General features: G+C 35.1%; 1 protein-coding gene across 8 annotated transcripts in view; it reads right to left on the bottom strand.

Moving 5' to 3' along the window:
* LOC128246816 (NAD kinase-like) overlaps positions 1-13885 on the bottom strand; it is a 43217-nt gene that overhangs the window by 6519 nt on the left and 22813 nt on the right. For 5 of the 8 annotated variants that reach the window (XR_008263367.1, XR_008263366.1, XM_052965273.1 and 2 more), the window contains 7 exons: positions 7445-7574; positions 5602-5710; positions 4256-4341; positions 3234-3336; positions 2513-2640; positions 1733-1832; positions 1281-1438 (listed from right to left, as the gene is read on the bottom strand). Coding sequence is in view for 6 of the 8 variants with exons in the window: in XM_052965273.1 (XP_052821233.1) it covers positions 1281-1438; positions 1733-1832; positions 2513-2640; positions 3234-3336; positions 4256-4341; positions 5602-5710; positions 7445-7574 (814 nt within the window). In the remaining 2 variants the exon portion in view is untranslated. Of the gene's footprint in view, positions 1-1280; positions 1439-1732; positions 1833-2512; positions 2641-3233; positions 3337-4255; positions 4342-5601; positions 5711-7444; positions 7575-10638; positions 10891-11214; positions 11786-11845; positions 11927-13885 lie in introns of those variants that run through there. The other 3 variants (XM_052965275.1, XM_052965272.1, XM_052965276.1) reach the window with 3 other exon arrangements.

Raw genomic sequence — 13885 nt, 5'->3', positions numbered from 1 at the left:
TGGGCCTGAATGACAGTGAGTGGGGACATATCAGGGTGACCATGATGGCCGGTACACTTTGGTAGATCATAGAGACTTCAACTATCTCACCTTCAACTCCACCCCTGCTGGTACTACAATGGGCCTGAATGACAGGGAGTGGGGACATATCAGGGTGACCATGATGGCCGGTACACTTGGGTGGATCATAGAGACTTCAACTATCTCACCTTCAACTCCACCCCTGCTGGTACTACAATGGGCCTGAATGACAGGGAGTGGGGACATATCAGGGTGACCATGATGGCCGGTACACTTGGGTGGATCATAGAGACTTCAACTATCTCACCTTCAACTCCACCCCTGCTGGTACTACAATGGGCCTGAATGACAGGGAGTGGGGACATATCAGGGTGACCATGATGGCCGGTACACTTGGGTGAATTATAGAGACTTCAACTATCTCACCTTCAACTCCACCCCTGCTGGTATCACAATGGGCCTGAATGACAGGGAGTGGGGACATATCAGGGTGACCATGATGGCCGGTACACTTTGGTAGATCATAGAGACTTCAACTATCTCACCTTCAACTCCACCCCTGCTGGTACTACAATGGGCCTGAATGACAGGGAGTGGGGACATATCGGGGTGACCATGATGGCCGGTACACTTGGGTGGATCATAGAGACTTCAACTATCTCACCTTCAACTCCACCCCTGCTGGTACTACAATGGGCCTGAATGACAGGGAGTGGGGACATATCGGGGTGACCATGATGGCCAGTACACTTCGGTGAATTATAGAGGCTATGACTATCTCACCTTTAACTCCACCTCTGCTGGTACTACAATGGGCCTGAATGACAGGGAGTGGGGACATATCGGGGTGATCATGATGGCCGGTACACTTCAGTGAATTATAGAGGCTATAACTATCTCACCTTCAACTCCACCTCTGCTGGTACTACAATGGGCCTGAATGACAGGGAGTGGGGACATATCGGGGTGACCATGATGGCCAGTACACTTCGGTGAATTATAGAGGCTATGACTATCTCACCTTTAACTCCACCCCTGCTGGTACTACAATGGGCCTGAATGACAGTGAGTGGGGACATATCAGGGTGACCATGATGGCCGGTACACTTCGGTGAATTATAGAGGCTATAACTATCTCACCTTTAACTCCACCCCTGCTGGTACTACAATGGGCCTGAATGACAGGGAGTGGGGACATATCGGGGTGATCATGATGGCCAGCACACTTCGGTGAATTATAGAGGCTTTAACTATCTCACCTTCAACTCCACCCCTGCTGGTACTACAATGGGCCTGAATGACAGTGAGTGGGGACATATCGGGGTGATCATGATGGCCGGAACACTTGGGTGGATCATGGAGGCCCCTGCTGCCACTGCATAAGCTGTACTGCCAGTCGGAGTAGAGATTATCAAACCTAAAGTACAGTTAAAAGCTTTCAATTAAAAATATTTTTACCCCACTGAAAAATTATCATATTTTTACTAAAAAAAACACACCCAATGTTATCATATCAGTTTTTAATCCAAATACCACAAGATTATTTTTATTTGTTATTATGCACAACAAAGTATTTCAAAAACAAAATACATGCTTGAGATTTTCTAGTTAATAAAATAAGACAAAACTGTTATGTAAACATTATCAAATCCTTTTAACTTGGGTTAGTAAGCATATCAAAACTCCTACTGTAATCAATTTAATGTCATACCATCCCCTTGTACAGAAGTTACAAGTCTGCCCTCCACAAAAACATCAATGTTACATATGAATGACGATGATCCCCTGTCTATCACCACTTCATTGAGCACCTGCAAGGTTACCATGAAAACCAATCTAACACATCTTGAGCACATGCGATGTTATCATAGAAACACACGTTACAAATACCAAAAACCTGTTAAAATTCTATGGAAACCATTTATATCATGATGAGCACTGCATTGCTTGCATTGTTTCCATACACATGTTGAGCACCTGCATAGTTTCAAGGGCAACCATTGTTACACATGTTGAGCACCTGAAGTTTCCATGAAAACCAAGGCTACACATACTGAACACCTGCAGTGTTACCAAGGTAACCAAATATACACCTGCAATATGTCCATGAAAGCATGTATTATTCACACAATGAACACCTGTAATATTACCATGGAGACCAATGTAACAAATGTTGAGCATCCGAATTAAATACTACACATGTTGAATACCTGCAGTGTTACCATGGAAATCAATGTTACACACAGGTTGAGCACCTGCAACATTTCCATGGAAACAAATGTTACACAGTTTGAGCACCTTAAGTATATGCTACACATAGTTATCACCTGCAGTATTACCAGGGAAACCATTGTTATACATGTTGAGAAACTGAAACTAGTTAACAACCTGAACATCCACAAAAGTTACCATGTAAACAAATATCACCCATGTTAACACCAAAACAACAGACACCACCACTTCAACTCAAACTTTCAAACTCCCTACCTACCAGTATTTGTGACCTGCCACTTGGTGACCTTGAGTCTATGTTTTTTATACGTGACACTCTTCCCAGCTCTGAGTCCTCCTTACAGATCACACACTTGAGACGGTACCTCAACAACAGCGAGGCATTTCCTGAAAACAATGCGCTTATTTCATAATGCTCTCATGATATATAGCCTCCTTTACTGAAATTGTTATTCATTAATTTTCATCATTTTCTAAATCAATTTTAGAAACTTGGTGTGGATTTAATTTGTCATAGGACATAGTCGTTTTTCAGTTGAACAGGGACATTACTAGACAATAATCAAAGCCAGCTCTATACATGTGTGAATTGTCTTTGGCAACATGTGTGTGAAATTTCATGTGAATATCTAATGTTTTTTAAGTAATGACAATGGCTTAAGTTTTCACACAACAATGACACTGACTATAAAAATGCATCCTGTTCTTTTCTTCAAAGATTAGATGAGATAAAAATATCAACAACAAACAATAAATCCTGTTTGCAATACAATACAATAGTTTATATATTTCATTACCAACAAACTCAACCATGATTCATTATATATTTCATCATTACTTTTAAATTTAACCATGATTCATTATAAATTTCATTACTTCTTAATTCAACCATGATTCATTCGAACAAGTTTTAAAGGCCATATATATGTAAACAGCTTCTCTCTCAAGCAGATATATCACTTTATCTTGAAGCAACCTACCATCAAGTACTTGTGAAACTTGTGATTCAAAGTTGTCAAAGTTGAATGGTGTAAGAAACCCCAACGAACCCTGGTGGAATGCCATCACTGGTGGACAACTTTGCTGGAAAAAAAGATCAACTGACAACATGTCCTGCAAACAAACATTCAAATTTTATTTCTAGCCCCAAATTTCTCAGACTCAGACCCTTAAATGATATAAAGATACAGCTAAAACTCAAGTGAATTGGATGTGTTGCAGGCTAGAAATGCAAATCGTTTTCTTTTCTTTGACCATTAGCGACCATCTACTGACCATGATGCCAAGTTTTAACTACACCAAGTTGTTCAAAAGTAATTGGCTTGAAGAAAAAGTGTGACGGGACAACACAGACAACTAACAAAGTAAGACCTATGTCTCTGCCATACTTTGACATCAACACAAAAACTTGTACAGACATTTAGGCCAACAGACACCTGGCTGTCCATTTAGCAGTGGTTAGCGCACTATCGTATCACCTAGGCGAGCCAACTTCGATTCCCTGCTTGTGAGTTTGGTTTGTAGCCACCAAACCAAACAAGTGAGTATCCTCCTGGAACTCAAGTTTCCCCCACAACACAAGACCTCAACCTCACACAACATAATGCCAACAAGAGAGATTCATATACTGTTCTAATAACTTGATTCACACTCGTTGTTAAATAATTAAGTTTAAACTAAGGCAGACAAACAACAATGGCCAATCTCATTGTTCTGTTATTACAATTTTCTTAATTCTTGCATTAACTTAGGCACCTATTAGTTGATTTAGACTATAGGGATATCTGACATGTAAATTCAGCGAAATCAACCTCTTGGATAAACATGGCCTAATTCTTACACAAGTGTTGTGCATCAGATTTTAACAAGTCCAGCTATATAAAAGAAATTTATTGAGGAAGCCTTTAACCAGATCAAGGCTTTCCAGCTTGTGAATACAGTGCAACTTTGACTATTTCATTGTATAATTCAAATCTTGGAAGGTTATCAAGCCCTTTTCTACCTGGAAGAGTGTGGAAGCATGAAGCAGGGTACCGTCTCCTCCCAGACATATAATGAAGTCTATCTTGTCTGTGAGGTCATCCTGGCCTAAAACAGGGAACCAGTGAGATCAGTAATTGTTCAACAATCATGCAAATATCCTAACATTTGACTATCTGTTTAACAAGTATATTATAACTCCTATGGAACAGCATCAAATATTCTAACTCAAGCTGTCACAGGAGTGATGAATACTCCCACATGCTGCCTGAACACAGGAATGGTAACTGTATAAGGGGAGATTACTCAGTCAAACATTTGTATTTTTTTCAAATCAACTGTACCTGTCATTAGTTGTTGTCTGTATACCAAATTTGGACAAACTATTGTCATTGTAAAGGAGACATAACTGTTTTCAAAAAAAGTCAAACTGATCAGTTTTTTATAGTGTTGAACATGTGTAACATAATGTATTTAAATCTGCAACCCTTCATAAGTTATCATCTAAATACTTTTGTTTTAGCCAATTTTTAGTTAAACAGGGGACTTGACTCCCTATAGTCTAATTTGACCTGTATTTTATGGTGTGTACCTTTCGTGATTTAATGTCCAGACACCACATTTTTTAAAAATTCAAAATGGGTCATTACTTACTTATAATTATAAAGAAGTGGTTTGCAACATAAGTTAAACTTGACCTGCATTTCATGGTATTAAACATTGTACTAAAATCATTAAAATCCATCAACTTCTTGAATAATTATACTGACAAGACCGACCGACTGACAAGCTCACTCCAATATTACACCCACCAACTTTGTCATACTTAATAAATTATATTATACCATTTAAACCTAACTTCATTTGTGATGATTGCATGAAAATGATTCAAATGAAAGCAGTTATTAATAAGATCATTAAAGTATCTCCTGCTTCTTTAAGTTCCCGAGCACTATTCCTCAACAAGCAAACACCAACCCTTGTCTTTTGTTGTTTTATATGAACCAGGGGCATAACTGGACATAATTTGAACCCTTTAAGGTTATGGACCTTGCTAAACATGTGCATTATTATCGTCCTTAGCTACATGTGTGTCAAGTTTCATTTCCATATCTTGCATGATTTTTGTGTTATGGCCAACGCTTTGTGCAAGTTTTGCACGCTAACAATGTCTGTGAACGACACTGAGGCTTTGATAATACCCCTACTTTTTTCTTAGAAAGACAGAAAGACCAGGTTCTTTTCCTATAGAAAACAAGCTAAAAATTATTCTTTCACCTTAGAAACAAATTAATTATACACGGAGTAAATCCAAGTTAAGTTACCCGGTAAAAAACGAAAACAGTGTGAGAAAATCCTTTCTTCTACCTTCTTTGAATGTTTGGAGACGACCCCTGAAGGATTTGAAACTTGTGTCATCCTCCAATCTACCGTCGTCCAGTACGTTGCTTTCCACATATACAATCATCTTCCGCACCTGGAAATTACAAAGAAATTCACAATTAAAAAATAGTTTATAATGCAATGTGAAGAAGCTCTATTTGGTAGAGAAGTTAACTAGCAGTTTCTAGGAATGTTGAGCACTTTCATAGGAATAATGCAAAATGGTTTATTCTAAATACAACAACTGAAGATGACAACACTTCTCAATTTTCTTATTAATTGTTTCATGTGGCTGTCTCAGCTGAGTTCCCCCCCTTTAAAAATAGCGCATAATGGTTTCCAAGTTTGAAAAAGCGTGGAATGATTTTTCCTTTTTCTCACACTAAACTGTCACTAAGTGATTTGGCAACTCGCTGTCATTTTCAACGCTATGAAGTGTGTATATTGAGCATGTGAATGTCACATGATGAGTACAGATATATATTCTATATTTTTAAACTTACTGGAATTAATGAGGTAAACAAACCCAGTAAATTTTAGAAAAAAGTGCAAACACTGCGAAAGATGCATGTGTTGTAAGCAATTTGATACATCAGTAAATAGATTCAATGCGTTGTACACAAAGATAGCAATATTATGTTTTTGACAATTTTCTTTTTTTTTCTTGCAGTTGTATCATCTGGTTTCTAACCCCTTTAAGATTAGCTTCATAAATTATACGTCTAAAAGTAAACTGATCTCCCCATCAGTAGCCTTGATGTAAAAAAAATGCCTGCTATGGCAAATAAACATACAAAGATTGCATCTCAAATTTCAATCAAGCACTTGAAATCATCTCAGCCTCACTATTTTGTTACAAGTCACACATTTAATCTTGTCGTTTTCTTCAAACAATGAGACATTTCCCCTCCATTTTAGCTATGTCATGGGTGATATATGAAACGTTCATATACATAAATGATCAAATAAAATAATTGTTTGCAGAGTGGGTATTAATCTTAATTGGAATCATTTTCAAATTTGACAACTTTTTGAAAGACATACTGTCACCATTTTAATGTGATTTGAAACTTAAGGGAATACAACCATGATAACTACCAAGTTGTATGATTCAAATTACATGCAAAAAACATTGAAAAAAAAACACATTGAAACAAGAAGTAATATAATGAAATTAACAGCATTGATTGGCTCTCACAAAATGACAGCTAGCCAATGTCTGTATTTGTCATAAAACAAACACTGAATTAAGAGATGCTGCATAAGTATATGTGGCAGACAGGATAATCTCTGATAAGACAATAAGGAAAAATACATGCCAGTGACCAAATATATCAATGGACAACTGCGTGAATACAGACACCACTGTTCCGTTAAACTGGTAATAAGTACTAACACTAAGTCTTTTAGGCCTTCCACAGTACCAAAACATAACATGTTTAATCCACTATTTTTAATTATTTTGTTAAATATCTTTCTTATTCATAAAGATATCTTCAAGAACTCACCAGACTTTGTTGATTAGGTAGTCTCGGACATTTTGACATAAAAACAGTTATATTGTTAACAGACTTTTCTGCAAAAAAAAAGCAAATACTTTTTGGTCAAAAATCTGATCCAATCTTCTTTCGTAAAATTTGTTAACTCCTTATTTCCCTAAATGAAATTATATTTAACTCTTTAATAAGCTTGTTCCTCAAAACTAAAAAGAACATGAACTTTTGAAACATTTTGATTTTTGGCCTTCCCCGCCCACTTTTGCACTGTGGAAGGCCCTTATCCCATATTTACATATAGCATAGAACCAAGAATAAACATAAAATTCTACCTTTATCAGCCATGCTATAAGGTTCTTGAAGGGCCCGAGAACTGACTCATCGTATATTTTCTTCACAACGAGGACTGTCAGCGGGGCCTTGTGCCAGTTGAGCTTCTGGCTCCCGGGGTCGGGGATTGTCCTGAAAATAAAATGGTTATATTGCAGTGGAATGAATTGTGAGAACTTTCACTTGTGCTAACTATTAAAGATATATGCAATATGCACAACTTGTATATCATGTATCACAGTCTTAAACTAGCACAATCTTAAACTGTGTGGAGGACAATAGATCTTCATTGGATCTTCCTGTCAAAGAAAAGCAGTTTTTCTCTTTTTTTCTTATACATTACTGCCCTTCTGACAGAGGTTCAAGATGTTATGATGTCCTCATTGAATACCTGCACTTTTCTATTCTATCATTTTCTCATTTGAGGTGCATTAATTTAAAACAAGTAAAAAAATAAATAATTCATTATAATGATATTGAGTACACTGCTGCTAAGTGGACCTAACTTATTCATTATAATGATATTGAGTACACTGCTGCTAAGTGGACCTAACTTATTCATTATAATGATATTGAGTACACTGCTGCTAAGTGGACCTAACTTATTCATTATAATGATATCGAGTACACTGCTGCTAAGTGGACCTAACTTATTCATTATAATGATATCGAGTACACTGCTGCTAAGTGGACCTAACTTATTCATTATAATGATATCGAGTACACTGCTGCTAAGTGGACCTAACTTATTCATTATAATGATATCGAGTACACTGCTGCTAAGTGGACCTAACTTATTCATTATAATGATATCGAGTACACTGCTGCTAAGTGGACCTAACTTATTCATTATAATGATATCGAGTACACTGCTGCTAAGTGGACCTAACTTATTCATTATAATGATATTGACTACACTGCTGCTAAGTGGACCTAACTTATTCATTATAATGATATTGACTACACTGCTGCTAAGTGGACCTAACTTATTCATTATAATGATATTGACTACACTGCTGCTAAGTGGACCTAACTTATTCATTATAATGATATTGACTACACTGCTGCTAAGTGGACCTAACTTATTCATTATAATGATATTGAGTACACTGCTGCTAAGTGGACCTAACTTATTCATTATAATGATATTGAGTACACTGCTGCTAAGTGGACCTAACTTATTCATTATAATGATATTGAGTACACTGCTGCTAAGTGGACCTAACTTATTCATTATAATGATATCGAGTACACTGCTGCTAAGTGGACCTAACTTATTCATTATAATGATATCGAGTACACTGCTGCTAAGTGGACCTAACTTATTCATTATAATGATATCGAGTACACTGCTGCTAAGTGGACCTAACTTATTCATTATAATGATATCGAGTACACTGCTGCTAAGTGGACCTAACTTATTCATTATAATGATATCGAGTACACTGCTGCTAAGTGGACCTAACTTATTCATTATAATGATATCGAGTACACTGCTGCTAAGTGGACCTAACTTATTCATTATAATGATATCGAGTACACTGCTGCTAAGTGGACCTAACTTATTCATTATAATGATATCGAGTACACTGCTGCTAAGTGGACCTAACTTATTCATTATAATGATATCGAGTACACTGCTGCTAAGTGGACCTAACTTATTCATTATAATGATATTGAGTACACTGCTGCTAAGTGGACCTAACTTATTCATTATAATGATATTGAGTACACTGCTGCTAAGTGGACCTAACTTATTCATTATAATGATATTGAGTACACTGCTGCTAAGTGGACCTAACTTATTCATTATAATGATATTGAGTACACTGCTGCTAAGTGGACCTAACTTATTCATTATAATGATATCGAGTACACTGCTGCTAAGTGGACCTAACTTATTCATTATAATGATATCGAGTACACTGCTGCTAAGTGGACCTAACTTATTCATTATAATGATATCGAGTACACTGCTGCTAAGTGGACCTAACTTATTCATTATAATGATATTGAGTACACTGCTGCTAAGTGGACCTAACTTATTCATTATAATGATATTGAGTACACTGCTGCTAAGTGGACCTAACTTATTCATTATAATGATATCGAGTACACTGCTGCTAAGTGGACCTAACTTATTCATTATAATGATATCGAGTACACTGCTGCTAAGTGGACCTAACTTATTCATTATAATGATATCGAGTACACTGCTGCTAAGTGGACCTAACTTATTCATTATAATGATATCGAGTACACTGCTGCTAAGTGGACCTAACTTATTCATTATAATGATATCGAGTACACTGCTGCTAAGTGGACCTAACTTATTCATTATAATGATATCGAGTACACTGCTGCTAAGTGGACCTAACTTATTCATTATAATGATATTGAGTACACTGCTGCTAAGTGGACCTAACTTATTCATTATAATGATATTGAGTACACTGCTGCTAAGTGGACCTAACTTATTCATTATAATGATATCGAGTACACTGCTGCTAAGTGGACCTAACTTATTCATTATAATGATATCGAGTACACTGCTGCTAAGTGGACCTAACTTATTCATTATAATGATATTGAGTACACTGCTGACCTAACTTTTACAACAGTACAAAATAGCAACTTTCAACAGTAAGTTACTGCAAAGAAATTTATGTGTGTGAGTTTTTTTTCAATTTTTCAATGAAAAAAGCACGTTTGTACAAACCCATTTTGGAAAATATATGCAATGAAGCCGGGACATTTAGATCAGGGCTTCCATTAAGAATTTGAAACTGGAAGTATAAACTTCCTATCAATCAATTTTGGAAGATTTACACTGAAATGTGGAAGTTTAAGTCTCCCAAATAAAATATCTTTTTCAACTATCTTTCCACAAGTATATTAAATATCAAATAATTTGCAAAATTCACAGACTTATATTAAAATAATTCATTTTACTAAAAAAAAGTTAAACTGAGTCAAATTGTGACCATAAAAGTAATATTGACAAAAGGTTTTGATATTTTGAACTTCCAAGCTTTCAACTTTGAAAGTTTTCTTCAAAATTATGGATGTTTTTGTACTTACAAAGAATTAATTTTGAAAGTTTTAACCCATTTCTAGGAGTAATATACTTCCAAACTTCCTTAAACAGAAGCCCTGATATTTTAGATGATATAGAAATATAGATAAAACAAATTACCTCACTAAATTTATAATCCATTTCATAGTTCCATTATTGTAATTTCACAATGTATGGGCTATTGACAGCACAGTATGCATTTCTAAAAACTATCCTATTTTTAATTACACATAAATCCAAACCATGTAAGTTAGCATTGCAAATAATGAGCATGTAGAAATATGTATCATAAACAAAAAGAACATTCCAATTATCAATACAAAAGATATAAAATTCTAAACATAATAATATATCAATAAAACTGATATCCGTTTACTTAGGATTACTGCGTTTTTAAAATATTTTCATAATGAATGCATATTTTTTCTTAGTCATCTTTTTATTGAATTAAATCTGAAGAAAATAAATGTAATGAAGTCTTTACATCAGACTTTGAAGCGTTATATGCTCAGTGGCCTCTAACAGAAGGAAGTTGTCAATGATATGAAAAAATCCCTTTTAAGAACTTCTGAAGTTTAAGTAATCACAGTTTTTAAGCGTTATCAAATCTTTTGTATTAACAATGAAGAGCTTCCCTCTTACTCGATTAAATTCAGGAGATTGTACTTTACTTAGATTTTTTTTTTGCAAACTTACATGATTAATCCAGTAACTGGATTTTGAAAAAAATCAGCTCCGTTATCCTTGAAAATTTCAGATAAAACGCGCACCAATGTCCATACAATGTATTCCTTAACAATTTCAGATGAAACGTGCATGCATGTCCGTCCAATGTATTCCTTAACAATTTCAGATGAAACGTGCATGCATGTCCGTCCAAAGTATTCCTTAACAATTTCAGATGAAAAGTGCATGCGTGTCCGTCCAATGTATTCCTTGACAAGTTCAGATGAAACATGCATGCATGTCCGTCCAATGTATTAATTGACAATTTCACATGAAACGTGCGTGTATGTCCGTCCAATGTTTTCCTTAACAATTTCAGATGAAACGTGCACCGATGACACAGTAGGTGCATTAAGTCTATTTTTAAAAACAAGTGTATTGTCATGGGATTTTATAAATACAAATACCACCAACCACTTGACTTTCTTTGATAATATTAGCTGAACTATATTTCTTGAACAAGTTCTGGTAATTAAATCCCTTAAGAAATCCATATTGACTTGAAATTCCAAGCAGAAAATCACACTTCCTAAAGAATTCACCCACAAAGGTAATGATTTTTATGATTAGAGTGGAATTATTTATTCAAAAAGATATTTACCTTAATAAAACATTATGAATTATTAACAGCATGAAGAAAGAAAATCAATTCATACACTAAGGAACTGTTCTTTTGCAGTGCAAGGTAAAAGCTGTTAAAAGGTAAAGGTGGGTAAATGGAACATCGACATTAAAAAGAACATAATATGAAGACATTATGTACAGGTTACTATCTGAATACCTCAGCCATTTTCCATTTAAAAACAACCTCAGATGTATATGGACGGTTTACAATGTCAGACTTTTTCATATTTAACTGTGCTGCAAGTAAATTGAGTAGTGATTTCATTTTGGTGTTAAACATAAGGACTTAACTCCAATATTTATTATTAATTATTTATTATCACCTCACTTGAAATCAATTTAAACATAGTAGTACAAATTACACATAAAAAAAATACAATCAATTAATATTTTTATTATTAATTTTACGAACTTCTTCTACTGATATCCGAGGTTGTTTTCGATGGAAAATGGCCGAAAAGTTCTGACTGGTACAGGTGATTGTAAAAGTTTGTAAAAGTTTACCTGATCGAACAATTATTTTCATATGCTAAACCTCCTAATAAATGATATCATATATAATATACAAAAAAAATAAACTAAGCCCCACCTTACTAAGATCTAGTCGTTTTCATATTTCGCTTCTATCCATGAACATGTGTATGAATAAGAAACATTAAATGAAGTAATAGAAAAGAAGATAATTGCAGGGTTCGAATTTAACTTTGAGAAGCACTCGCAAAATTTTGCGAGTGCATTTTGAGGCAACTCGCAAAATGAAAAATCAACTTGCAATTTTATTATTTGCTTTATTCCCTTATAATATTGTCTAATTAAAGTAGAAATTAACACCTAAGACATATTATGAATATTAAAAAAGTATCAATCTTGAGTGACTCGACTACTAGAACTTGTTGATGGCTTATTCTATTTGGGGGGTATGGAAAGACTCATCTGATGCTGGCAGCTTTTTGATAACAAAGCTGTCCAATAATTTGCCATTGTTCACTTTGTATATTTACCCTCGCCATCGGGTAATTTAATACCCATTCGACAAGCACGCTACAGATTTCATTAAGTCTATAAGTATTTAAAACAATAAAATAATAAATTCAAAATAAAAAAAGCAACAGTATATGTAGCGTGGATACTTTGGACCATGAAATATATCAATCGACGAAGTCTATTCATTTTGACAGTTGGGCGGAAAAATATTCAAAGGATGATGCCGGGTTTACATATAGTGCGCGAAAGCGCTAAATTTAGCCAATGATTGAGCTAGGTGATTACGTCATTCGTATTAACTTTGTATTATGCACGCCTCGGAGCATCCCGGAAAGATTCGAGATAAAACTCGGCCTTTTCCGTATTTGTTCTATTTTTGAAAACCTACTAGAGCGTGACTCTGTACTGTCTTCCTTATACCGGTAGTGTAAACATGCCACTTATAGAGCCTGCTGTTTACACTCGACTACGTAGCGGAATTAAGTTCATGTTTATTCTACTTTCCTTTTAACATTTTGTGGTAAAAAAAATCCACTCGCAGAATTTTGCGAGCTTGAATAAAAGTCACTCGCAATTTCCAAATGTCACTCGCATTTTGCGAGTATGCGAGTCTAAATTCGAACCCTGAATTGTATATTTAGCATTTTGTCAATTGCCCATCACTGTTAGTTACATGATTATCCTCTCATGAAATTTACCAATTTATTTCCAACATCGCTATATATAATTAATGTATGCATTTTCAGTGCAAATGATCGTTTAAAGCATCTAGTCGAAGGATACACATTACACATATGTATTTAATGAAATATAAGGTTTCAACTGTTGCATGTTAGCAATTCAACAAATAATTACAGCAAATTGGAACATAATGATCAGTATGAAAATGAAACGTCCAACATTTTGAAAAACACTGCCTTCCCATTTGTCCAAAAACATTTTCAACATCTCTTAGATAAAACAGCACATAGCTTCAAACAAAAATATAGATATTTGAAAAATATAAAATTATGCAAGTCAAATTATATTTACC

The sequence above is a fragment of the Mya arenaria genome, chromosome 9, assembly GCF_026914265.1.
Source record: "Mya arenaria isolate MELC-2E11 chromosome 9, ASM2691426v1".
Classification (NCBI taxonomy): domain Eukaryota; kingdom Metazoa; phylum Mollusca; class Bivalvia; order Myida; family Myidae; genus Mya; species Mya arenaria.
This window is presented reverse-complemented; position numbering and strand designations above follow the sequence as displayed.